This window comes from Callorhinus ursinus, unplaced genomic scaffold (genome assembly GCF_003265705.2).
Source record: "Callorhinus ursinus isolate GAN/ISIS: 27379988/994484 unplaced genomic scaffold, GSC_fseal_2.0 scaffold11, whole genome shotgun sequence".
In the NCBI taxonomy this organism is placed as follows: Eukaryota; Metazoa; Chordata; class Mammalia; order Carnivora; family Otariidae; genus Callorhinus; species Callorhinus ursinus.
The window spans coordinates 16,245,275-16,272,722 of record NW_027397073.1 but is presented as its reverse complement, the minus strand read 5'-3'; the positions used below and the strand labels follow the sequence as shown (position 1 = coordinate 16,272,722).

General features: G+C 42.4%; 1 protein-coding gene and 1 pseudogene across 2 annotated transcripts in view; one reads left to right on the top strand and one right to left on the bottom strand.

Annotated features, from left to right (window-relative positions):
* Positions 1 to 2,529: 2,529 nt before the first annotated feature.
* Positions 2,530 to 27,448, top strand: part of MALT1 (MALT1 paracaspase) — a 57,472-nt gene continuing 32,553 nt past the window's right edge. For both annotated transcript variants that reach the window (XM_025886407.2, XM_073898116.1), the window contains exons 1-4: positions 2,530 to 2,952; positions 11,189 to 11,355; positions 22,161 to 22,282; positions 27,060 to 27,219. In XM_025886407.2, coding sequence (XP_025742192.1) covers positions 2,678 to 2,952; positions 11,189 to 11,355; positions 22,161 to 22,282; positions 27,060 to 27,219 — 724 coding nt within the window. In that variant the 5' untranslated portion in view covers positions 2,530 to 2,677. The remainder of the gene's footprint in view (positions 2,953 to 11,188; positions 11,356 to 22,160; positions 22,283 to 27,059; positions 27,220 to 27,448) is intronic.
* LOC112835329 (small ribosomal subunit protein uS17-like) lies at positions 22,884 to 24,770 on the bottom strand (annotated as a pseudogene).

Here is a 27,448-nt window from a genome sequence, read left to right as displayed (position 1 = left end):
TTCCTTCCTCTCTGTTGTATACCAATCCCAGGACCTGCAGGTTTTCTCCTGCACTGGGCCTTTGAACACCTGTCCAGATATGAAATAACATGTTGTTCTGGCACTTTTAGTTAAAGTACCATCTAGAGTCAAATCATGTAAAGGAAGAGAAATCTATGAGTCAGTTTCCAGATTTGTATTTTGAAGATTACATCAATGGATTTCCATAGAAAGAAACCACAAGCTTTTTGCACTGTCTGGATTCACAAAGACCTATGCCACTTTCAACTAATGAGGAAGAACTCCCAAGTACATCATCTAACGATATGCATGAAATTTTAAGGTGCATTTAAAAGCCAGATCTCCACTCTCAATTTTTCTCTTGTGTATAATTGTAATGGTTGGTATAGGAAAGGAAAGCTGAATTATTGTTTATTATTTTGTTCCCAAAATTAATGTGGCAATTTTGAGAGTACTAATATACCCTGCATCTACTTCTCCCAGACACTTTTTATATGTATACATTATCTCTCATTTAATTCTCATAATATCATTTGAAGCAGGTACTATTATCTTCTGCTTTTTACAGATGTAGAAATTGAAGCTGAGAAGTTAAGTAACTTGCCTAGAGTCATGTATCTAATAAGTGGCAGCATCAAAATTCAAATTCAGGGCTAATTCTAAAGGTCATAATTTTCCCTATTAAACCATTATGCCCCTTAAGAGAACCACAGGGAGTGAAATTACATAATATATTAATATTTGATTAGGAGGAGAAAAAGACCAATCATAAAATGTAATGTCAGTCCATGGTAGAGGTTGGAGGGTGGTGGGTGGGGTGACTGAATAGGTTATAAAACTGCAAGGTAGGAGGCACCTGGCTGTCTCAGTCAGTAGAGCATGAGACTCTTGATCCGAGGTCATGAGTTCAAGCCCCATGCTGGGGGTAGAGCCTACTTAAAAAAAATAAAATAAAATTGCAAGGTGGAAAATAGGACCCAGACTAGAGTGAAATGAGGGAGGCAGTCCTCTTGGCAGGAGAGGAGAAGCCAAAGAGGAGATGGGAGCAGATGGACACGGTTAGTATCTAGCTGAGCTATATTGGACAAAGATCAAATTGGGAATGATTCTCCCAGGGTAAATAAGAGAGATGTGCATTTTAACCCTTAGGCACATATGAGAAGCTGCATAAGCAATACCTTGCACATAGCAGACTTAGAAAAAAGAAATCTTGAATCTCAATTTTAAAAGACCAGTCAACTAATAAAGACTAGACCAATAAAAACTAGAAGACTTGATTTCCATAATTGGCACATGCAGCTAATAGACTCTCCTATATGTTCAGTGACTAAGAAGGAAACAGGAAGGCACCAGAAGTAATTGGGAAAGGTTTACCAAGTCAAACAATATGAAACAAGCTTTTGCGTTTCTAAGGATAAATAGCTAGCATTTGTTATCTACTATGTGACAAGCAGAGTTACATGCTTTACTTACATCAGCTCCCTTAATTCTGGTAACAACTCTATACAGACTACTATATTTTCAATCCCATTTTAACAGACGAGGCAGAGAATTAAGTAACTTATTCAAGGTCATAAAACTAGAGTCCAGGAGATCTTTCTGGATGTAAAAGGTCGTGCACTTAGCCATTATACTGCATTCTGAACTCTGCACTTAGACCGGATGAAAAAGTACAGTGATTGCTTGTGCTAGAATGTGATGGGAGAATGTATGAAGCAATTAACTATCTCGCCAGAAGTTAGGGAGAATTTGAGTGCCCAAATTGCTACAGAAAATCCTGTTGTCCTGTGTGATGAAAAAGCTAATGGCACCGGAAATTGGGCAAGGAAGTCTTGTGTCTGAGAGTACCTGGCTGGTCACATTCCGTAAGTTGCTTGCTTTTGCCCCAAACTACTCTCTAGTTTTCAATGGGTGGCAGTCTGACTCGGAGGAAACCAGGCAATTCCTGCTAAAAACAATCATTGCTAAAAACAATCATTTCCATGATCTGCCGCCCAGTTAAAAAAAAAAAAGTCTAGGCACAGATTTCGAGCAAATTTCCATTAGGTATCTGATGTCTAGGAACCACTTCCCTTAGCAACGCCATACACATCAAACCCTAAAACGAGGAAGCCTCCGCTGAGGTTGCCCAACGCGGGAGCCGGCACACGCAAATCACTGAGTCAGCTGGGGCCGGCGATGGAGAGCCGCGAGCTCCCGTCTCCGGCGTGAGGCAATCTTCCTCCCACGGTCTCGGGAAGCCTCGACGCCGCAGGCTTCCTAGCCGAAGTGGAGCCGCCCAGGTGTAGCTCCTGCACCGCTTCCTCCCCCAGCGGCAACCACCCGACCCTTCCTGCTCAGCCCGACTCCACCTCCCCAGCTCCGAAGCGCGCGCCTCCGCGACCGGGCGGCGGCGGCGGCGGCGGCGGCAAGCGAAGGAAACGCGCGGCCGCGCGCACGCGCGCAAAGGGGCGGCCCGCCGGAGGCCCCGCCCCGCCAGAGGCCCCGCCCCCTCGGCGCAGCGGCGTGTCCCGCCTGCCCGGCTACCCCAGGCAAACCTGTCTCGGCTGGGCGGGGAGCGGAGCTTCCTCCTCAGAGTGTGGTGCGGCATAGACGGCTTTGTCCTTCCGCCCCTGCCTCCTCGGCGCCTGGGCGAGCGAGGGGGCGAGCGGAAGGTGCGCTGGAGCCGAGGCCCGCGATGCGCCCGGGGGGACCAGCACAAGTCGCGGGGTCGCCGGCGTCCGACGGGTCGCTGTGCGGGGAGCTGCTGCAGGCCCCGCCGCCCCCGGCCTTGCAGCCGTCTCCGGCCGCGCCCTCGGGGCTGCCGCTCCCCGCTTCGTTTGGCGCGACCCTCAACCGCCTTCCGGAGCCGCTGCTGCGGAGACTCAGCGGGAGCCTGGACCGAGCGCCCGAGGGCCGGGGCTGGAGGAGGCTGGCCGAGGTGGCGGGGAGTCGGGGGCGCCTCCGGCTCAGGTGAGGGACGGGGGCGCGGGGGGCGTGGGGCAGGGGCCCGCGGGGCGGGAGCGAGCGGGCACCCGGGTGGGAGGACCGGCGCGCCGGCGGCTGGAGTGGTGCGGGGGCCGCTGCGGTGAAAGGCGCGCGGAGGGGGATCTCTGTCCGGAAAGCGTGGGAATGCCAGAGATCCGAGGTTGGACCCTCCTCCCCGTGAGCTGAAAGGGAGAAGTGGGGGGGGCGACCCAGAAGAATCTGGAGGGAAGGCAAACTGTGTGCAAACCACTGGGACAGGGCAGTCATTCCAAAGGACCTAGCGTACAAAAGAACGGGATGTGGGCACAGACCGGGAAGACCTAAGGAAGGCGAAGTGCAGGTAAAGGGAGACTGAAAGCGAAGAGCTTGGGTGCAGGATTTCATGGAAGTTTTTACATAGGAGAGGTTGATCATGGGAAAGGCTGATGCTAAAACTACCATCTTCCTCCATCAAACCAACTGACCAGGTCCTCTTCTTGACTTCACCGTGAGCACTGAGCTCGAAGTAAAACTATTTTCCTCTTCCCAGGATAGGAACTGCGAACTATTGGTCTCGGTACTTCTTTACACTGTGAAGAATTATTGAGGACCCCAGAGAGTTTTTAATGTGGGTTCTATGTATTACACACATATATTTATCCTGTTAAAGATTAAAACTAAGAAACGTTAAAAATTTTAACTTATTTTAAAAGAATAACCTGTTACATGTTGACAGAAATTACATGTTTTTGTGGAAAAACAAACTTTTCCAAAACAAAACAAAAAAATTAGAAAAGTGGCCTTGTTTTACATTTTGAAGATCTCTTCTATGTCTTGTCTTTATTGCAGAGAACTGGCCTCTTTTTCGTGCTTCTGCATTCAGTCTGTGGCACTGTCCCAGATCATGTAACACTGGTTGCTCCACAATGTACACTTACTCAGGGAGTGAATGAAAACGATAAATAACATCTCGGTGTTACTGTGAAAAATCGTTTTGACCTTGCAGATCCCGTGACAGGGTCTCAGGAACTGCACTAGCGGTGCCCAGACCACACTAAGAACCATTCCTTTATACCATTGTTAGGATTTTGGTCTGCCTGGGAATCCCTTAGAAGTTTTTTTTTTTTTAACTTCTCATGTGACTAAACTTTGCCTTGGACTGTAATTATTTGTACACTTTCTTATAAACTCCTTGCGAAGAGGAGGCATCAGTTAAGATTCTGTGTGTTATGCATAGAGCCTATCTTAGACACTATAAATACTTTTGAGAGGGGAGCCATTCATTCACAATTATGTTTATTGAGTGCCTATTATGAGCGGGAAGTTCCAGAAGATAAAAAGATGACAAATATTTAGTTCCTATTCACAAGGATGTCTCTAGTAATGGATTGTTATTCTGGGACATTCATAAATAACATGTTAAATGCTGTGTTGGGTGTGAATAATAACAATGGATTGTTACCATTTATTGAGCACTTAGTATATACCAGTGCACTAGGTGTTTACATGCATTATCTTACTTTAGCCCTCACAACAACCTTGAGTTTCAGAGTTTGGGGTTAAACCAGGGTCATGATGATTTAGGGTTCTTTGGCCGCAGAGAGGAGTAATGATGTGAGGTTGGAATTAAGAAGTGGTAAACTTGCAAAATTGAGCAGACAGATGGCACAATTTTCTGTTCTGGGAAAGAACATGTTTCTCTTAGGGAGAGGGGCTGTGCAAAGAAAATTCAAAATACTATTACACTAGGTCTGTAGATTTCTGAATTTCTAGACTTAATAGTGTAAAAAGTTGTCTTCTTTGGGATCGGATCATCAGATCTGTGATTGGTTAGTTTGTGATTAGTACACTAGTTAGGGAAGGCTCTGGACTTTCCTGAGGAGGGCCTGGGAGTGAGGACTCCTAATTTGACAGTGGAGGAAAGAGAAGAAAGGAAGGCCCTGCCACTGAAGAAGCCTGGCTGAAGTAGTGGATACCTGACATCAGGTGTTCTGTGTTCCTCCCCAAGCTTTCAGTCAGGTTTTGCCGAAGGCTACAGAATGGTTTGTTTGGCAAACTAACAGAAAAGTCTGAGGCCACATCTCTGGCGAAGGAAGTATAGAGAGAAGGGCAGTTGCCTCGCGGGCAACAAAGGGCATGCATTCGTGGAATCTGGCAAATTCCAGGGTGGGAAGTCTGAAAAGAAATAGATGGGATTTCACCAGTCTTCCAGGATGGTGAAGACTAGCTCAGAATAGGTGAGTGGTGGTGGGAGTGGGGGCACCCCTGCAGGTTAGAAAATTGGGGAATATTAAAGTCATATACCCACTGAAATCAGAATTAAACTGGCATAACAAAAGGTTAGCACTGGGAGCTTAGGGGCTGGCGAGTGACATGTGAGGGGGCAAGGTAAGCTGGCAATGCTTACTCTGTTTAAGACAAAAAAGCTATTTCAGAGTAATTTCATACTGGTACTAGAAGAGCATCTAGGATAGCAGAAAGTCCCAGAGGTATTTTTCTCTAGTGTCAGACCGAGGAACTGAAGTGGGAGGGTCCAAGTGGACAACAGTTCCCATGAGGGGGTGGACTTTTTTCCCCTAAAATCTTCCAAGGTTGCCTATTGTTTCTTACATTTTTTTCTCACTCTATACATGTTTCCTCAAATAGATGAGAATTTGATGAAGAAACCCCAAGAGTCCATCCTAAACTGTCCATCAGGGATTAGGAGTAATTGTAAATGTCTTCATACGATTATGGGTGACTCAGAATCAGTCCTGGCTTCCAGTTTAGTTTCCCACAACCGTGTGCATACGGGAGTGCCCTAAATACAATCTCAGCCCTAATTCCATTCCAGACCGCCCTGATACTGAACAGCCTTTGCCATCAGTGCAGACAGATGCAGGTTCTGAGTGTCTTGCCCACCACACCCTGAAGGTGACAGAGCTTTCGGGAGGCTCTAACACTGCCTGGACTCCATGCAGGAGGGAGCTGAGGAAGGGGGCTTTGGGACACGAACCAAGGAAAAGCATCCCTGTGCACCTGCTGTACAGAAGGTGTTCTGTAGCTGCAGACTTCTGCCTTGCTGCAGTTTGTGATAAGAATGAGAACGTGTGCAGAGCTGGAACAAAGGATCTTCTCCTGTCTCTGTCTCTCCGGCCTGTCTCTTCGGTGTCTGAAATTTGGAGTGCCGTCAGATCCAGGCTTTGTGTCTCTTTATCTACGTGTCTCCACCCAGTCCCCTTCTCGGTGTATCCTTAAGTCTCAGGACTATACATACTTAGGTAGATTCCTCTTAGTTTGTATCTTCAGTCCATCTCTTTGCTTTGAACCCCCTGGATTCATTCCTGCAGATGTTGATTTGCCATCTCCTCATGAATGACTAAGATATCTTAAGCGTAGCGTGTCCAAAACTTAGCGTGTCTTTTCCCACAGACCTGTTTTTCATTCAGTTTTCTTTATCTCAGGAAATGGCAACTGCACCCCTCCGAATACGCAGGCCCAAAACTTCAGAATTATTCCTGACTCCACTTTTACACACCACGTCCGTTTTATCAGTGATCCGCATCTGCTATGCCTTCAGTGTGCATCCAGAATCCAACCGCCGCTGCCCCAGCCCTGGGCCAGCCACTGCCCTCTCTCACCTGGATCATTCCAGTAGCCGCCTAACTTCTCCTCCCGCTTTGCCTCTGCCCCCCGGCTGTTCTCAGCATAGCAGTGAGAATTTATACTCTTTTGAAACATCCAGTCGGGTCTTACCTTTCCTCTGCTCAAAACCCTTTAATTGCTTTTCTGTTTCAGGATAAAAACACTAGTTAGCCACCAGTCGTCTCTTGGACCCCATAATCTTCCTCCCTTTCTGTGCTTTCCGCACACTTGCTTTCTTGCTTTTGGCTTCAACACAGGAGGGTCTTTGTACTTGCCTTTTCCTCAGTCTGCGATCGTCTCCACAGGTGAGCTGCGTGACTTTACCTCCTCAAGTGTTTACTTACAGGTCGCCTCCTTCAGTGAGGTCTTCTCTGATCACATTATTTAAAATTACCCCGTACATCTGCTCCAGCTTTACTTAGCCCCCTGCTTTGCTTTTCTCCAGAGCACTTACAACCATTGGATGGACACACACACACACACACCTCTGTTTGTCTGCCTCTGCGTGCATATGTATGTTTATATCTTGTAGGAAAATCCAGGATGATAGGGAATTTTGTTTGCTGCAGTATCCTAAATACCTAGGAAAAATAGTTGGCCTATTTTAGATGATTAATAAGTAGTTAGTGAATTAGTGAATAGAGATTTCAAAGAGTAAGTGTTCCAAGAAGAGAAGCAAAAGAACCTAAAAGCAGTGCCATGGTTTGTACCCTAAGGGATGTATGATGTGTTCTATTTGATTATATATTTTTTGAAGTGATTTTATATATATATATATATATATATATATGAAGTGAAGAGAAATACAAATATATTTTCTTAGAGGCAAAGCCCATTTTTTTCGGTAATAGTCTTTTAACTTAAATGAGAAATTCCAAATTAGGCCTGGTAGAAACCACTTCAAAGCAGTCTTACAGGAATGTAACTAAAAAAGGAAAAAAAGAGTCTGGGTATTTAGAAGCATCATCTGAGCTGAAAGCCAGTGCCCAGGCGGAAAATCAGTAAAAAAGGAAAGGAGATACAGAATCTTGTTTTTCTCCTGTGCCTCTTGTATTGGAAAATTTTGTCTCCTTCATCTCGACCTCTTTCTTCATTTGGAAGAAAGAAGTCAAATTGTTTTTCGCTTTTTTCTATATCAGTATAAACATCAAAGCATCACTTGGTTGCATTTGGTGAGGTGGCTTCTGAATTTTTTGTACCAGAGTCCAACCACCTTTCTGAATCATAAAAAAAAAAAAATATTTAGCACACAACATCCCTGTTTTTATAGATCTCATATTCTAATTATCTAAAAGAATGGTAATCCTTCTATTGTCTCTAATACTGGTTTCTTGACCTGGGTGTTACAGGGACTAAGGAAAGAAAATTTTACAGAGTAGAGGAGTGGCGGGCATCTGCAGCTTTCGTTGTTGTCTTCATAGTCACCATTATTTCAGAGGAGAGAGGACGCTTTAACACTAAGAAATAGGAAAGACCATCTCAGAGTAAAAGGCAGTCTTATTGTCCTTGTTTTTATCATTTTACCTTGGGCTTCAAATTGTGCTGCCACTAGTCTACCGTCCAGCATTTGGGAACAATTGACCTATATTATGATTCACATTTAACAAAAAGAGAGTATGGAATATACACATTTAACTGAGACGCTTAGAAGGAACACCTAGTGAGTATAGAGACAGGAGGCCTTGAAGGACATGATCAGATTACCCAACCAGTAACTACTCAAAAACATTTTTAAGGAAAAGGGAAAACAGTTTCAGAAATCAGCATAATTAAGAAACTATTGTTCTTTTAATATCCCATGTTTTTATTGCATAATAAGAACTCACTTTTATTGAGTGTTTGTTATTTGCTACATACTTCTAGCATAGATTATCTAATTTAATTCTAACAGTCCTATGAGAGAGATGATACTAGTATTGAAATTATTTTGGTTGGATACATTTTTTTTCTAAAGTTATGAGATTACCAGCTTCACCACAGAATTATAAATCTTGAGTGACCATTATATAAATGCTATGGTAGCCTTTTAATAAAACTGATCAAAAGGAATGTGGATTAAGACTATTCCAGGAGTGCCTGGGTGGCTCAGTCTGTTAAACTTCCGACTCTTGATTTTGAGATCGAGCCCCGTGTTGGACTCTGCATTGACCATGGAGCCTACGTAAGATTCTCTCTCTCTCCCTCTTCCCCCACCCCCCCCTCTAAAAAAGGAAAAGAATGTTCCAAGTCGTATGAAAACTTGCTCACCTTGCATCTGGCACAGCTGTGATACTGTTATGTCTGACCCTTTCCATCTATCCAGTCCTCCAGCCTTTTTAGTTATGATTGAAATTCATGCAGTAATCATTCAGTTATGAATAATTAATATGGGCAAGACAGATTTTAGGTATTGAGGGGTTAAAAATACAGGGTTTCTGTTTTCAAGGAGTACTGTAATCTAGTTAGGTAGAGAACATGCCTATGAAAGAAAAGCTCATGGTTTTATTTATTTATTTTTTAAAGATTTTATTTATTTGACAGAGAAAGAGACAGCCAGAGAGGGAACACAGGCAGGGGCGAGCAGGAGAGGGTGAAGCAGGCTTCCCGCTGAGCAGGGAATCATGACCTGAGCCAAAGGCAGACACTTATCGACTGAGCCACCCAGGCGCCCCGAAAAGCTCATGGTTTTAAGGCAAAATTGTGTCAACTGAGACATAGAGAACAGGGGTCTGCAAACAATGATCCCTGAGCCAGATTTGGGCCACTGCCCCTGTTTTTGCAGTTTATGGGCTAAGATTGGTTTTCATATTTAAAAAATTGTAAGACAAAAGATAAGAAAGAAGAACATGCAATAGACTATATGGCCCATAAAGCCTAAAATATTTTCCTTCTGGCACTTTACAGAAATTTGTCGGGGCGCCTGGGTGGCTCAGTTGGTTAAGCGGCTGCCTTCGGCTCAGGTCATGATCCCAGGGTCCTGGGATCGAGCCCCGCGTCAGGCTCCCTGCTCAGCGGGGAGTCTGCTTCTCCCTCTCCCTCTGCCTGCCTCTCTGCCTACTTGTGCTCTCTCTCTCTCTGTCAAATAAATAAATAAAATCTTTAAAAAAAAAAAAAAAAGAAAGAAATTTGTCAACCTTTAATATGTAAGGTAAGTGCCATCAGGAGATATGTCTAACGTGTGTTTGGGGGACTTGTGTGGTCTGGGTGAACCTCACAGAGAAGCTAAAGTTTATATTGGACTACAAATTGGAAGGAAAGGGAGAGGTTGCTGCAAAGGTGTGTGATGTGCGAATTCTGCAGTATATCATGAAGATTAAAGACTTTGGTTGGCCTTTGTTAGTGGTTATGTCTCTTTGGGAAGATTTTTTTTATTATGTTAATCACCATACATTACGTCATCTTTGGGAAGATTTTGGGGGGTTTTCTGTTGTTTTGATTGTTTGGTTTAACTTATACTGTTTTTCTTCTCTTGAATGTTTCATACTTGTGCTTTCCCTTTCTGTGAAATGAAGTCCATACTCCTTGTCCCATTATTTATGGCCTTCTGTAGTCTGATCTTAGCCTGTCTTTCTAACCTTGTATATGCCTACTGAACACAGTAACACTGAAAAGGAAATTTGTTATGTATGTTAAATAGTGATAATAAAAAAAAAATAGTTTGAACAAAAGGACAATGAGACAGAAAGTAGATTCTTTGGAGCAGAAGTCAGCCAACTTGTTCAGCTTTGCAGACCAACGGCTCACCTCTGCTGTTCTAACAGGAAAGCAGCCATCCACCTTTGTAAACGTGTATGTGAACAAGCGTGGCTGTGTTCCAACAAAACCGTTTACAAGGTGACTGGGTGGGTTTGGCCCACAGACCAGCGTTTGTCTTGCCCCTGTGTTAGGGTATTTCTAGGTACTTAGAAGTACTTTGAATGTCACTAATAGTCTTTTAAATTTGTTGAAAAAATGAGCACATGTAGTAAAAAGTCCGACAGTACAAAAGGGTTTATAGTGAAAAGTTGAATCGTCCAGCTGAGCTCTCCTGCTCCGGCCCCCTCTGTAGGAAAATCGCTACTAGTTTCTTGGCTGTCTTTTCAAGGTTAACTCCGTACATATAAGAACAAACACATATTCTTACTAATAAAAATAGTATCATGCAGAACAAACACTATTCTGTATCTTTATTGTATGGATACATATGTAGGCACACTACTTTACTAATACAAAATACTGTATGTTAAGTTTTTTCATCTTTCAAGATGTCTCAAAGATCTGTGCCTCTTTTTTGGGTCATATAATGCTTAATAAAAGCAGAAGAACAAGTAGAGAAATGTATCTGATCTTCCTAATCCATAGTCCCAAATTAAAGGTAAAAATTTTGATCAACATCAAAGCCAAATTTCTCTCACATCCTGTTACAGGATTTCTCTCATCTTCTCATTTAGTAGTCTCGGGAGCTGAGTTGGAGAAGGGCATAAAGAGGAATTCCCTATGATGACAGAAGGAGGAAAGGACAGTAGCACTCATAATGGAAATAACTTTTCACCACTCAGCGACTCATGGTTTATCCCTACACCTACAATCATGCCAGACATAGAGCAGGCATATCATGTTGGAGAAAACTATTGATTTGAATTAAATCTGTTGTTTGCAGTTGCCTGGACTTGGAGCAGTGTTCTCTTAAGGTCTTGGAGCCTGAAGGAAGTCCAAGCTTATGTTTACTGAAGCTGTTGGGTGAGAAAGGTTGTACGGTCATGGAACTGAGTGACTTCCTGCAAACTATGGAGCACACAGAGGTTCTTCTGCTTCTTAGCCCCCCAGGTAGGTTCTTCTCTGAGGTCTATTCTCCAGGAGTTCATGGAGACAAACTTAGAGGAAAATATCTCATTTGCCAATGAATTGTATTAAATATTTTTGGAAAATGTAAACATATGGAGACTAATTTTTTCCTCCAGGTTGAGACTAAGGAACACATAAAAAGCAAATACAATGCAAAAACACTGATTGGATTGTGGTTCAAAAACATCAGCTATAGGGTGCCTGGGTGGCTCAGTTGTTAGGCGTCTGCCTTCGGCTCAGGTCATGGTCCCAGGGTCCTGGAATTGAGTCCCACATCAGGCTCCCTGCTCGGCAGGAAGCCTGCTTCTCCCTTTCCCACTCCCCCTGCTTATGTTCCCTCTCTCGCTGTGTCTGTCTCTGTCAAATAAATTTAAAAATATATTAAAAAAAAAACTATAGAAGATATTTTGGAGACAAGTAAAGCAATTTGAATTTACCATGTATATTAGGTATTAGGGAATTATCATGTGATAATGGTGGTGTAGTCTGTAGAAGAATGTCTTTATTCCAAGGAGATGCGTGCTAAAGTATTGAGGGGATGGGGCGCCTGGCTGGCTCAATGGGAGAGCATGCAACTCTGATCTCAGGGTCGTGAGTTCAAGCCCCACATTGGATGTGGAGCCTACTTTAAAAAAAGAAAAGGTAAAGTATTTAGGGGTAAGATTCTTTTTTTTTTTTTTTTTTAAGAATTTACTTATTTATTTGAGAGAGAGAAAGCAGGATAGAGAGCACGAAGGGACATGGGAGGGGGAGGGGCAAAGGGAGAGGGAGAAGCAGGCTCCCCGCGGAGCAGGGAGCCCAATGTGGGGGCTCGATCCCAGGACCTCAGGATCATGACCTGAGCCGAAGGCAGACTCTTAACCAACTGAACCACCCAGGCGCCCCTAGGGGTAGGATTTCTATAACTAATGTTGAAATAGGGCAGCCAAGGCTCAGTCAGTGGAACCTGCGATTCTTGATTTTGAGGTTGTGAGTTCGAACCCCATATTGGGGGTAGAGTATACTTTGAAATGAAGAAAGGGAGGAAGGGAGGAATAGTGCAGCCAAACATATTTATTAATATGTATGTATGTATACAAGTGAGATCAAGCAAATATGGCAGATATTTTATTAAGTATTTCACCAACATGATGCTTTTGAAATGTTGATTGATTCAACCGTGATTTTTTTTCTGAATATACCAATATTGAGTGAGATTTCTCACTTGCAAGGTCAGATGTGAAGAAAAGGAAACAGCCCCTTGTCTGCACAGCTACAGATAGAGTTGGTCCCCTGCAACAGTGTCAGGCAGGAGAGACCATGTGGTCTGAGTCACATGATGACAGCAGCACTGCAGACCTCCCTTCTCGGGTCCAGTTCACCATTATAGATTCCACCAGAAGCAGAGAAGCCAGTCAAGGTTGGGAGGGCCATGGTCTAAGGACTCATGCTCTCTGTGTTACATGGTTTTGATGTATGTAGTTTTTATTACATAACCAGCCTACTTGTGATAATATTTTGAAGGTAACATGAGAAACCTAAAATTATAATTCAGATCTTATTTTTGTCAGTTCTGGGTTTCGGGAATCTTCTAACTGAAAAGTCTTGAAGCAGGCTGGGCTTCAAGAGAGGCTGAGGACAGCCCTGTTTTCAAAGAATTGGTTTGTTTTCATCTTTGCCCCTCCTTTCTTGTTACTGGCTTCCTTCCAAGAGTGACTTTTTGCATAGTGGCAAGATCTCTACTGACTTGCATTCATCTTTGTCCCAGCAAAAATCATAAGATTCCCTCTAGTTAACTAGTTTTAATGACATGCCTATCCCTATACCTGTCACTGTGGCAAGGGAGATGGAATGTACCCATTTGCTGGCTTAGAGGCAGGAGCAGAGTTGGGTTGAGTCAGCTTTCCAGAAACCACATAGGATACTAAACAAAAGTGGGCCTGTTGGAAGGGAGTAACAGATGCTAGGAAGATAACCAAAGAGTCCACTACAAAGGAAAAGGACCCTAGATTACAAGTCAGGAAACTTGGACTCTCAGATCATCCTCTGCTTCCCAAGGCCTAAGGTGATGATAAAATAGGTGCCTCCTTTGAGTTGCACGTTGCGTTGGATGCTTGACATCTGTTCCTCAGTGCCTCTTTATACCAAGAGGTCTGGGGTAGGAGTAATTATGTCTAGATGAAATTGTTGTTTGTCACCAATCAGTGAACTTCTTCATAAGGTGACATTTGTTAACTTTTATATCCCCAGTGCCTTGAATATTACCCAAGAGTTGTGACGATTGAAATCTGCCAGTTGGGGCACTCAGTTAGCTACTAAGTTCTCATACTTCCTAGAATACCATACCAGGGCCTCTGAAAACTTAAGAAACCTCTCCAGGAAGTGAATCTAACTTGTATATCTCATTATCTTTTTTCAGTAATTACGCTAATCACTGTGACTCTGGTTGCCAAGTCTATAAAATGAGAGTAAGTGTTCTCTACCTGGCAGAGTTGGAGGAGTTACATGAATGCCATATGGAATGGCCTCAAGGCAGCCACAGAGGCTTCCTGTCTCCTGATCTGTGGTGGGATCACTCGCCTCAGATCTCGGGCTTCCACATTTTCAGTTTCCCATGCATGACACTGGGCTTTCCTGAAATTGAGTCACATGTTTGTTTATGTATAACGATCTGCCTGAAATTTTTGGCAATATTTTAATTTTTGACAAACCAGCAGTGAATACAGAGCCAACCTAATAAACATCAGTAATCTAATCCCTTGACAGATCCATTTCTGCTCTTTGTGTTTTTCTCCACATAGTAGGATTAGCACTTTACCATCAGTGTTCCCCATATAGATCATTCTGGTATTTGGCCTACAAGCTTTTTCAGAGTTATCCCCTAGGACTTCCTTGTATTTGAGGGGAGACCAGGAAAAGGAAAGCAGTTTCTATGTTAACATTTCTATATTAACACTTATTCACTGTTTCTGTGAAGTTTTATCTCATATTAGCTGTATAATGTCCATTGGGAATCAGTTGTTTCTTCAATATTAAGTATTCATTTTGAGGACATATTTTAGGATCTGATAAAGCTCAGTAATTTCAGGAAGAGGTAATTTACTGTTAGCTTTCTATGTGCATTTTATGTGAATAATCTAAAACTTACTGTATTTGCAGATATTAGAATAAAGTATAAGAATTATAGAGAAAATTTTAATTTTTAATAAGGATATTGAGAATAAAAACTATTGTACTTAAGAAGGTAAGCTCTGATAGAATCAACTTTAAGACTTTACTCATTCATTCAGTAAACACTTACTGGTTTCCAGTACCTTTGCTATTCCAGACGTTGCACTTGGTACTGTGATTCAAAGATGACTAGAACCAAAATTCTCGCCTAGGAAAAGTTCGTAGACAGGAAAGACAAACCTGTAAGTGATCACATCCAACACAATCGTAAACACAAGTGGAACAAGTCTTATCTGATCTTTGGGTTTTCCTTTTCAGTGTATTCCTGTATCTTGGTGAAAATACAATATAGAAATATTTAATGTTGGGGCTCCTGGGTGGCTCATTTGGTTAAGTGTCTGCCTTCAGCTCAGGTCATGATCTCAGGGTCCTGGGATCGAGCCACATGTCGGGCTCCCTGCTCAGCGGTGAGTCTGCTTCTCCTCTTCCTCTCCCCCTGCTTGTGTTCTCTCTGTCTCTCTTTCAAATAAATAAATAAATCTTAAAAAAAAAAAGGAAATATTGTCATGTTTTCTCTCTTTTTTTGTAGTAAGACAGTTTCATAGGAGGACATTAGTTCTTATTCCACAGAAAGTCCAGTGACTTTTCTCTCGTTGTCTCTATAGAGAGGTCTGCTTTTGGTGAGGGTGGTGAGTTCTGTCAAAGGTGCTGTGAGCCTCTGAACAGACCTTTCAGACCTAAATGCAGGAAGAAGAGGAAACTTTAGATTTATTTTAGTTTTATTTTGCCCCATTCCATTCTGGTTGTTTGAGGGCTGACAGCCAGAGATAGCCATGGGAGATGTCTATAATGAGGAGTTTCTCTGTTTTTCTGAGAAACTGAGTTTCTTTTATGTATTTGTTTTGGTAGCCCAGCAATAGCTGGGGCAGCATTCCCCTGCCTCTAACTAGAACGATTCCCTTGATTAGGAGTCAGCCTCCGTGGTCCCTCACTTAGGATGGGATCTAAGCTAAGGGTAACTCATCCCTAAATTCTTGCTCTCCGTGGGCTTTGACACTTAATATATTTTCTAAAGGAGCTCCATAGGATTGAGCTTCTGCTTTCTCTCTAATTGGGCTTTCTCACAGCACATGGATGGCTAGCTGCTCCCGATGCCCATTTCCCAGCACTGATTGTTTCCATATTTTATTCTTTTGGTCATTCCAGTGGGAATTGGAGGGGAGTGGGAGCATTAAATGAGTGTGCTGAAATTGTTTGAACCAAAAGTCTGTAATGATTTTTTAGACCTTTATTTTTTCATTAAAGGGTCAAAAATCCTGGTCCCAAGGCAAATGACGTTGGCATCTCTGTACTTCGCAAATGTCATTGAGCCCAATGTGCAGTTCAAGATGTTCCTGTTTCTTTTTTTTAAGTGAAAACATTTTGAGAGATTACAGGCTCCATCAGTTAGGGTAGTTATGCAGATCACAAAATGGCTGCCAAGGAAGTCATTCCCTGGCCTGGAATTGGTTAAGCAGAAGCCAGACGATAGGGGATATTTAGAGAGAATTAACATTTTATGTATGGGTTTCATTAGATGAATCCCAGGGTTCCAACTCTAGTTCTGTGATGTTATTTTATTTCTTTCTTTATATAAAAGGTTCTTCACTCTCCATACATACCAGGCCGCTCTGGCTGAGACCTCTTCAGTGGCACCTTTTCCACTTGCCCCACACCTTTTTTGTCATTAGGACAGGAGCCAAGGGGCGCCTGGGTGGCTCAGTCGGTTAAACGTCTGCCTTTGGCTCAGGTCATGATCCTGGGGTCCTGGGATCAATCCCTGCAGCGGGCTCCCTGCTCAGTGGGGAGTCTACTTCTCCCTCTCCCCTCTCATACTCTCTCTCTCTCTCTCAAATGAATAAATAAAATCTTTGAAAAAAAAAAAAAGACAGGAACCAAGATTGTTGAATATTATTCTCTAATTTCCAACATACCTTTAGTTCAGAACCATCTTATCTTTATAGTTCTGTGAAGGAACAGAACTGTGCTATTATGAACATTTAAATTTTAAATGTGAGCAAAGATTTGTGTAGAAAATGAGATTTCCACTGGTTATCATTTAGCCAGAGTCACAGTTACTGACAAAAGCGCATTAGAGCCCAGGTCTGCTGACCCTGACCCGAACTCAATGTCATTTCTGTCATGCTAGGAAATTTCTGGGTTATTCAGGAACTTGGTGATGAATTAGTCTCCCAGTTGCCTCTTTGACCTGTGGACTGCAATTTTTTGTCCTTGCCAAATTAAAAAATACTCATATTAGATCCTCTTTTATAAAGAACTTGTTGTGTGAGTGACGGAAATTTCTGAAAGGAAAATATCAAGAAGTGGAAGAGGCAGTGATGGTATGGATGGGAATTAAGGACAGAGGGGGAGGAGAGCGATAGGAAGGGAGTCGTGACGTCTGAAAGAATGTGTGTCAGCCCTGAGGTGTTCAGGGTCCCTGGGCAATATGGAAGCATCGGGGCTATGACGAGGAAACTGGGTTTAGCCACAGGAGGTGCAAATGTAAACTGACTTGTAGGAAGGACATACATGGACATGCTTTGGTTGTGTTGAGGGGATACTGAAGAGAGAGGGAGAGAAATGGTATTTATTCTGGGACAGGATGAGGCACTTTTCAATGATAGCTTAGAAATTTTTAGAATAACTCTGAGGAAGAGTTTAAGATAGAAGCTGCTGGAAAGAAATTTTTGGTTTGCAGCCTCTGAAAACAGATGTACTGTCATGTATACACTAGACCTGTTCCTGGAACAGCTGTTTGTAAGTTATATCAATATTTAAATGCATCCATGGGGTGCCTTGGTGGCTCAGTTGGTTAAGCTGCTGCCTTTGGCTCAGGTCATAATTCCGGGGTCCTGAGATTAGGCCCCACATCGGGCTCCCTGCTCAGTGGGAAGTGTGCTTCTCCCTCTCCCACTGCTACTCCCCCTGCTTGTGCTCTCTCGCTCGCGCTCTCTCAAATAAATAAACAAAATCTTTAAAAAAAAATTTTTTAAGTGCATCCTGAGAGAGGGTAACTTAAAGGGAAGCTATGGTGAATCCTCCTGTCAAGAATCACCCTGACTTACTGTTTTGAAATTCCAGCAGGCTTTTAGTTTTATTGTTCAGTATCATGAATCTGTGATCTCCATAGGTGTGTGTTGAATGAACGATCCTCATGTTCCATCGTACCTAGCTCAGATTCTCCCCGGTTTACAGGAAATCAAGTAACCTCTTTGACTTCTTTGCAGATGTTATCTGAAAATAGGCTTGTTTGCCAGGAAACTGTGCATTCACCCTTTAAAATAGAACTTTCATTTGTATGCCTTGGTTCACCCGCCATAGCTCTGTGCCATCTTCTTTCCTTACCTTTGTTCAGCACCTTCTGACTAGTGGGCGCCCCGCGAGGGTGGTTACAGGTTGACCATGGTTCCCTGCCGCACAAAACTATGTGGGAGGAAGGAAATTTGTGTGGTTAAGGCATGGGAGGTATTGCGACTTCTTGTCTTTACTGCTCACCAAGGGCGGTTTCCAAATCACATTGTGCCTTTCAATTCTCAGTCTTTGAAGCATTAAGTAATAAATGCGTGTATTTATTTGCTTGTTTATTGAAGACTAGACTAGTGAAATGGATGGTCCAGGACAGATGTGTAAACTGAGCTTGAACGTACATTAGAAAGCATATAGTCTCGTCTCCCACACAAAAGAAGGACACCTTTTAGGATATCCTGGCCTTATGGGCCCTATGTCCATTAAAGTTACTCGTTTCTTTGTAAGACACTCTAGGGAGAAAGCCTTTTAATTTCCATCACTCTTGTCTCTGTATAATAGAGAATGTTTGCCATGGTCAGTTTATAAGCACTGCCATGGTGCAAGACACTGCACTCTGCTTGACATTTTCCCTTCAGTAAGAGAGGCTCATGTGGCAGAAGATCAGCTTGGGAGGGACATTAAGAATCGCTGGGGGGGTGCCTGGCTGGCTGAATTGGTGGAGCGTGTGACTCTTTTTTTTTTTTTTAAGTTTTATTAATTTATCTGAGAGTGAGTGAGAGAACAAGAGCAGGGGCGGGGGAGCGGGAATCAGAGGCAGAGCGAGAAGCAGACTCCCCGCTGAGCAGGGCACCCAAGGTGGGGCTCGATCCCAGGACCCCGGGATCATGACCGGAGCCAAAGGCAGATGCTTAACCGACTGAGTCACCCAGGCATCCCAAGCGTATGATTCTTGATCCCAGAGTTGTGAGTTCAAGCCCCATGTTGGGCATAGAGATTACTCAGAAATAAAATCTTAAAAAAAAAAAATCACTGGAAAATGATAACTATGTGAGGTGATAAGTGTATTAAGTCAACAGTGGTAATCACTTTACAATGTATATGTATATTAAATTATCACATGGTAATGCTATAAATGTATAGAACTCTCGTTTGTCGAGCATACTTCCATAAAGGTGGAGGGGGGCAAAAATCACTGGATTGACAAAAGCAGGGGGATTTTAAAGCCCCAAAAAACCTAGGTTTGTATTTTGGTTCTGCTATTTTACAATGGGAAAAAAATTGGTCTCAGAAAAGTTAAATAGTTTACTCAAGGTAATTTGAGTGATCTTTTGCAAACTACTTCATTTTCTTCACTGTGACATAGATCTAACTAATATCTAATACATCTGGTTATTTTGAAGGTTAGAGATATAAAGCAGTAAATTGCTACCATAGTTGTTTTATTATGGTGATGATACACAGTCATCCAACAAATACATGTGGAACACTCACTGTGTCACCATACGCCAGGCACTGTTCTGAGTGTTGGGTAAACTGGTGACTAAGACGAACAAGGTCCTTGCTCTCAGGAAGCTTCTGTTTTAGTAGGTGAGAAGACAAGAAAACACAGGGACTTCAGATGGTTAGTGCAGTGAAGACCACAAAGTGGGGTGAATGTAGTCGAGAAGTGGGGGTGGGGGTTATCTAGTTTAGAGACGTTTCCCAGAGAAGCTAGAGACCTAGATTATGAGAAAGAAAGAGCCTGCCATGAAACAGTAGGGGGTTGGAGGGGAAATCCAGCAGAGGACTAGTAAGTAAAAAGGTAGAAAATAGCGTGGCTTCCGAAAAGAGGACCAGTGTGGCTGGAGCAAGGAGGACGGGAGGGGACGAGGTTAGAGAGGTCAGTTTACGTAAGACCTTGTGACCATGATAAGGAGTGTAGACTTTATTCGAAGTACAGTAGGTCAGTCGAGGGTTTTAATCAGAGGAGTGGTATGGATTAATTTATTTTTTTTATTTTATTTAGAGAGAAAGAGGGGAGAGGGAGAGCAAGAATCTCAAGCAGATTCCCCACTGAGCGTGGAGCCTGTGGTGGGGCTCAATCTCACCACCCTGAGGTCATGACCTGAGCCAAAATCCTAAGTCGGATGCTCAACCAGCTGAGCCACCCAGGCGCCCCTGGATTAATTTATGTTTTAAAAAGACAGTTGGGCTGCCGGTTGGAAGCAAGGAAACCAGTTTGCAGGCTGTAACATGGTACCATCACAGCTGATGGTGGCTTGGGTTAAGATCATGGCATTGAAGATGTGTGAAGACGGGGAAAAGCGGAACTGGCGGGACTTGCAGAGAAGTTACATGTGGAGAATGAGGAAGAAAAGAGGGATTCCGGGGGGCACTGCTAAGTTTTTGCCCTGAGTAACTGGATGCATGGGGATAGGCTGAGTTGGCAAGACAGTGCGCTCTCATGCAGGAGTAGATTTTGTTTTGGAGGAATTTGGGACACGTTAAGTTGGAGACGGCTAGAAGACAGCCACATTTGAAAGCCCATTTAGCCACAAATCCTCTATTTTTCATATTTATATTTGTTCCCTTTTTTTGTTGTTACAACTTTTTTTTTTTCTTATCACACGTAAACTTTGAAAATCAGAATCTTTGTATCTTGAAGTTGTGATGTATGTGTCTCGTGGCTAAAGAATGGCATTGGGAGCCTTAAATGCAGTGCTGTAAATTTGCCGGCCAAAGTGAGAGTGCTTATTCCATTTTCTGTCTTTACCATGTCCTCTGCAACCAGCACATAGTACAGGTTCCAGAAGAACTGTTACTTCTGCCATACTGTGCTAACTTGGCATCAACATAAAGAATTAATGAATAGGAAAGTTCTCCCTTGGCAAAAGTTTTAAATTCTTTTTTGAGAGGCTCTACTGACTTTACTAAAGATTTTCTAGGGTTTCTCCAGACCCTCAAATGTAATAGGTATGCAATAAATATTTATTTATTTTGGATTTTGGTTTTATTTGGTATCTTTCTGGAATGGTTTTCACATACCTGTTTTACCTTATATACTATTTTTGTCCTGGAAAGGTTGGTATCTTGGATGTACTAAGATTGCTATTATTGGACTAACTCCAATTGTAATCTTGTTTTATTCCTTTAGATTGGTGGCTTATAGAAGAAAAAGATACTGTTATGAGATCATATTCAGGATAGATGAAGAAAGAAAATAAAACTAGGTGCAGGGAGTTACATTTTACAAGTTTAATGATCTTTTCTTCCTTCCTGGAAGCCAGCTAACCCAGTTTTATGTATTATAACTTCGGCAAATGTAAAACTTCCTAACTTTGGTTTCCATTGTGTCAGTTATCTGTTGCTGCATAACAAATTACCCCAAAAGCCAAAGCTTAATACAACAACCATTTTTTACTTCACATTTCTGAGGATAGGAACCTGGAAATGGCTTAGCTGGGTGGTTTTGGCTCCAGTTTTGGCCTCTGATGAGGTGAGGATCAAGCCGTTGGGGCAGGGCTGCAGCCGTCTGGGGTTCAACTGGGGTTGAACTGTCCTCTTCTCGGATGGTTCACTTACATGAAAGTTTCTTTCCTTAGCACTTGGGCCTCCCACAGGGCTGCCTGAGCATCTCATGACGTGGCAGCAGGCTTCCCCAGAGGGAGTAAGTGAAAGGGAGACGAGGGGGTGGGGGGGGACAGGGGGCAGGTAGTTCCATAATTGACTTAGGATTTTCTTTAAAGCTTTCCCAAGCTTTGATGCTGAGAGTCATTTCTCAGATAAGAAATGTCTGTATCACATGTGTCGGATTTATATCCTGCTGTTCTGTTTCTGTGCCTTTCTGTGTACAGAGTTATTTTCATTTTAATGCTAAATCATAGCACTGAAATAAATATGTCTTGAAGACCTTTTCAGTGGCCACCGCTTGCAACAGTGCCCCTAAGTCAGTGGGAGTGCCAGCCACATGAGCGTTTACGACCGAGTATTTGAAGAGCTGGCACTGAGAACTGCATCATGCCTGCTGTCTAGCAGGCATCTGTTATAAGGTGCATCCTGATTTCAGAGGGGTTAGGACATGAAAAAAATATTTCTAAGAATTGAAAGATGGCAAACAGTTTTCTCCCCCAGCCACGGGAAGTACAGTAGATCAAAGTCTTCTGTGGATGAGTTTCTTTCCTCTTGGTTTTACAAAGCCTGGAACTCACAGAGGCATAATCTGGTGGGGAGGGAGATATGAATGGGCAGTTTACAGCTAGGATGAATATACAGGTAATTTCCAAAATACTTTTTGGTTTCAGAAACTTAAACAAGGAAAACCTCTCTTCCATGAGTTATTTAACTTTTTTTTTTTTTTTTTTTTTAAGGCATAAAGATCACCGTCAACCCAGAGTCAAAGGCAGTGTTGGCTGGACAGTTTGTGAAACTGTGTTGCCGGGCAACTGGACATCCCTTTGTACAATATCAATGGTTTAAAATGAATAAAGAGGTAATTTTTAAAATGTATTTTACTTCCCTTGTCATAAGAAGAGAGAATGATAGCAAATTATTTAGCATCATTATCCTCAGTGTGTTTTTTGGAACTTTGATCTGATAGACATGGCTGTGTTATTACTGAAGTAGTCAATAATTATTATTTTGGTAAGACAGTTCCAAAAGTTGTCTTATAAAAAAAATGGTAAATGGGGCACCTGGGTGGCTCAGTCAGTTAAGCATCTGCCTTTGGCTCAGGTTGTGGTCTCAGGATCCTGGCATCGGGCTCCACACTTATCAGTGAGTCTGCTTCTCCTTCACCCTCTGTCCCTCCCCCTACTCTCTTTATCCCTCTTGTTCACTCTCTGAAATAAATAAATAAAATATTTTTTTTAAAATGGTAAGCAATAATAAAATCAATTCTCTAGACTCTAAAAATTGTGGAAATCAGTATTATTACTTAGAACAACATTAACAAATAGTACATATCACCAGTACATTCTAACGTACCCATCCAAAATTCCTTAACTACAGATTATGTTCCAACCAAAATGTCTCTCTCTTTTTTTTTTTTTTTTAGTAACTTTATTTTCTTTGGCGGTGTGTGCCCTCTAGTCTCAGAACTTCTGGAATTGCTTCTTGGGCCAGCAGCCTGTGTGACTTTGAGCACATTGAAGCACACAGTCTTGCTCAAGAGTCAGCACTCACTCACTGTGACAGTATTACCCATCTGGACATCACTGAAGCAGGGGGACAGGTGTATGGACATATTCTTGTGGTGTTTCTCAAGGCGGTTGTACTTTCAGATGTGGTGGAGGAAGTCTCGGTTGATGACAGTCTTCTGTACCTTCATCTTGATCACCACACTAGACAGAATCTGCCCTTGGATCGAGACATTACCAGTAAAGGGGCATTTCTTGTCAGTACAGGACACTCAGTGACCTCCTTGGGCATTTTGAAACCCAGACCAAAGTTTTTATGGTATTGTAGTAGCTTCTCTTTACCAGTTTCTCCAAGCAAGTCCCTCTTCTTATTTTGAAAGATGGTTGGCTGCTTTGGGTAGATGCACTCAGTATGAATGTTCACTGTCTTCCCGACCACCTGAAAAAAGGAAACCAAAATCTTTAAATAAAAGATTTTTAAGGTGCCACAGAAGGCTAATGGAAGATTATTTTAAATGTTCCACATAACTATTATATCAAAAGATTTAGGCTATTGTGGTAGATTCTGAAGTAAAATTCAGTGTGGTGTATCCCTGCACCACCCAGTAAATAATTTAAAATTACATATTGGAATTCTTTTTTCTTAAAAGTTCTTTGAGCTAGGGGTGCCTGGGTGGCTCAGTTGGTTAAGCGTCTGCTTTCAGCTCAGGTCATGATCCCAGGGACCTGGGATCGAGCCCCACATGGGGCTTCCTGCTCAGCTGAGAGTGCTTCTCCCTCTCCCTCTACAGCTCCCCCTGCTTGCACTCTGCTGCTCTCTCTCTCTCTCTCTCTCTCTGTCAAATAAATAAATAAAATATAAAAAAAAAAAAAGTTCTTTGAGCTACTCTGCCACTGAGTGTTTCCCACTGGTCTGGCTAGCCCATGTTGAGTCTCGCTTTGGTTGGCTCCTCTCTTCTCCCACTCCACCTCCCCTAGCCCCCTTCCCTCCTAGATTGTACCTTGAAACTCCATACTCTTTTCAACCTGTTAGTCAAATAACTAAGCTTTCATCCAAATTCAGTACTAAGTCTACATTTGCAAACCTGAAACTAAGTTAAAGAGCCGTTCTAAGATCATGATCTTTCCTTTAATGGGATCATCCTGTGCCTTAGAAGAAATGTGTGGTGTTATACGATTTTTTATTCTCATCCCTTACACAGAGGTAAGGTAGAGCCGCTGAACTGTAGTAAAAGATTGCATATAGGCTTTGGTGCTGGACAGGCCTGTGTTGGAACCCTGAGTGTCATTTTTTTTGTGATACAAATTCCTGTCATCCAGGGTTATAAGAATTTAATAGACAATGTGTTTCATGTACCTAGGCTTTCAGGAGATGGTAACTGAAGTTATTTTTAACATTTTCTCAATTGCAAAGTTGCTTTTATCTTAGTCAATGTCTTTTGAAAAGGGAGAAATAACAGATAAAACTTGCTACATTAAGCATATCATTTGTAAAATATGCCCTGATTTGAGAAAGGTAAAAATGTAGGAGGTGGGGAGTACTTCTTAGATTAGAAGAGTTGTAATCGATTTTAAAGCCCTCACAAGGTCGAGTTTTGTCAGACTACCTTTATGGCCATGGGGTTATTTTAAGAGATATTCATTTAACAAGTACTTGATGAGCACTTGTTTTGTGCCAGGCCGTGATGTAAGGCCGTGATGATGAAGCACTGACGTACAGGGTCCTGCTCCGGTGGGGAGAGACAGCAAACAAATAGAATTCTTTGAGTTAAGAACTATGAGGAGAATCAGAAGGGTGATCTAAAGTGAGAAGCCACTAACCGTCTTAAGCAGAAGTAACATGATAGGATTTATGTTTTTAAAACACAAAGCTGCCGCTTAAAGAGAAGCAAGAGAACAGCGGGAAGACCAGTTAGCTAATGCTTGTGGTAGACTGGAAATAGTGGCAGGGCAGTGAAGAGGGAACAGAGGGCTCAGGTCAGGTTATTTTAGAGGGAGAGTTGATCACACCTGATAGGTTAAAGGAAGAGAGATCAAGGATGACCCCTGGATTTTTTATGGAAGCATCTGGGGACGTGTTATATACTGAGGTATTGAAGATTGGGAAAGAAATGGATTTAAGGAGAAAAATCAAGGATTTGGTTTTAGATGCATTAAGTTCAAAATGCCCATTAGACATCTACATGAATCAGCTAGGCAGTTTGGATATCTGGAGAGTCTTTGAAAGTTTATGTTACGGAAGACAAACCAGTAAAGAGACTAAGAACCTGCAAGAGAGCTGGGAGGAAATCCAGCAGAGGATGGTATGAAGCCTAAAAGGGAAGGCATTTCAAGAAAAAAGGGGTAGTTAGCATTTTCAGTGCTGCTGAGAGGAGCGGGTGCATGTCAAGGGAGGCTTGTTTGGGGTTTTTTACTTATTTAAGATACAAAGGACTAGAGTATGCTTTCAAGAGTGATACAATAGAAGAGAAATAGATGGTAAAGCAGAGAGAAAATTGCAGGAGCAAGGTCAGAGAGGATGGAATTGACAGGAAAGGAAAATGTTTTCCTCTGCTCTCTTATGTTCATTCTCTGGGTTCCTGTGAATTAACTGACAAAATACAGATTGACAAGAGAAGAAGTGTATTAGTATCGGAACTTACAAAGGAAGTAGTTCCATGACTAGTTAAAGTTAAAGCCTTACATACCTAATTTAGTAGGGAGAAAGGTAGAGGGACAAAGGCCTCTATGAGAGGAACAGATGGGTTTCTTTAAGAAATACAAAGGGGTTTCTAGAAGAATAAACAGGAGATGAGAAAGTTTGACCATGTTTATTCATTGTGGGTGAAAGTGGTTTTCCCATCTTCATCATGGCCATAAAACTCTCCTGGAGAGGGGATTTGTAGTAGGTTTATTTTTGGTCTCCTTCCTGGGCAAAGCCACCCTGAAGAAGGAATTTATGGTAGCCTCATTTCCCAGAAGTGTCTACTTTTAGTCAGATGGGGGGTCTCTGAGAAAGCTGCTTTCTGCACCTATTGATCCCAAATGTCTGCAGCTTGAACTAGTCTACATACCAAGTCTGAGGTTCTGAGTGGATCCCCACAGATCCTAAGCCCAAGTAGCCTTTGCCAGGAAGACGCATTTTCCATTTTAACAGAAAGAAGAGAGCAGTTATAAAGAGATACATAGATAGCTTTGGTTGCAGGAAGAGGAGAGTTTCTATCTGAAGTCAGTAGCTGAGAGAAGCAGGATTGATTGTAGGAGGTTTGAAGAGACACAAAATATGCATTAATAGTCTAGTAGGAAAGCAGACTTAGTACATTAACATGGTGCCAAGGGCAGCCTGCCATCCTAGTTGTCAAACCTTCAGCAGAATGCTCTTGCTCTGGTGCAGGTTCTGAAGGGGCAAGAGTGGAATTCAGTTGGTTGGGGTTTGGAGAGGGATACTTTTGAAAGGGAACTATGTAATATAACAGGGCACTCGACTAAGCCCCTTGACAATGTGCCAGAAGTGGGTGGCACTATACAAATTGATGAGAGCAGCAAAGGTGAAAGAAACCTTAATGTGGTGACCAGAGCCCTGGGGGAGAGCTTGGGAAACCCTTGGGTGGCCATTTCTTCCCATCACTGGCATGCTTTCCATAGCCCTTCCCTGCCCAGATCCTGAAAGAAGAGTGGTTGTTCAGGAGTCTGTCCTTTTACGGAATTTTGCAGATGAGAAAATGGGGTCTCAAGGTGAAATAACTTGCTTAGGTACTCACAGCTAATTTGGCCAGAACTGAAATGAATAGTCGGGCCTAACTTTCTCTGTTATTTATAAATTTGCCATTGTAGATTCTTTAAATACTAATGATTTGAATAGTTTTAAATGACAGAACAGATACTTTCCTGTTAGTTTTTGGAAGATCTGTGGAAGAGATCTTAACTCTCTAGTTAATGGATTTGTAAAAGAGTGTGGATTTCTAAGACTTTAGTCTTAAATTATTCAAAATGTGGTTTGTTTTTTTAAGTAAAAAATATTTTAGAACTTGGGGGGGGAAATATGCTTTTCAAGGCTCCAGAGAAATCAACACCTTTTTTTGCATGGCACATTTTTATAAGGCATGTTTTGATGAGTCATTCATTTACAGTCTCTTACTGATTCTTTCACAGATCCCAAACGGAAATGCATCAGAACTTATTTTTAACACAGTGCATGTAAAAGATGCAGGCTTTTATGTCTGTCGAGTTAATAATAATTTCACCTTTGAATTCAGCCAGTGGTCACAGCTGGATGTTTGTGATGTCACTGAAGTAACAGAAAGCTTCCAGGGTAAGTGAGAAATTAAGTTGAATTTTGGGATGGGAATTGCCTTATTTTATTTTGAATGTTTACTTGAATTTCACAATATCACAAACAGGACCGGAAGCTCATGTACGTACTTATCACCAGTTGGTCAGACTTTATCCCGTGTGCTTTGGTCCCTTCTCCACAGACATGTGCACGTGCAGATAGATGCCTTAGGCCAGCCCTGCCACTGGCCTCTGCAAACGTCCCTCCT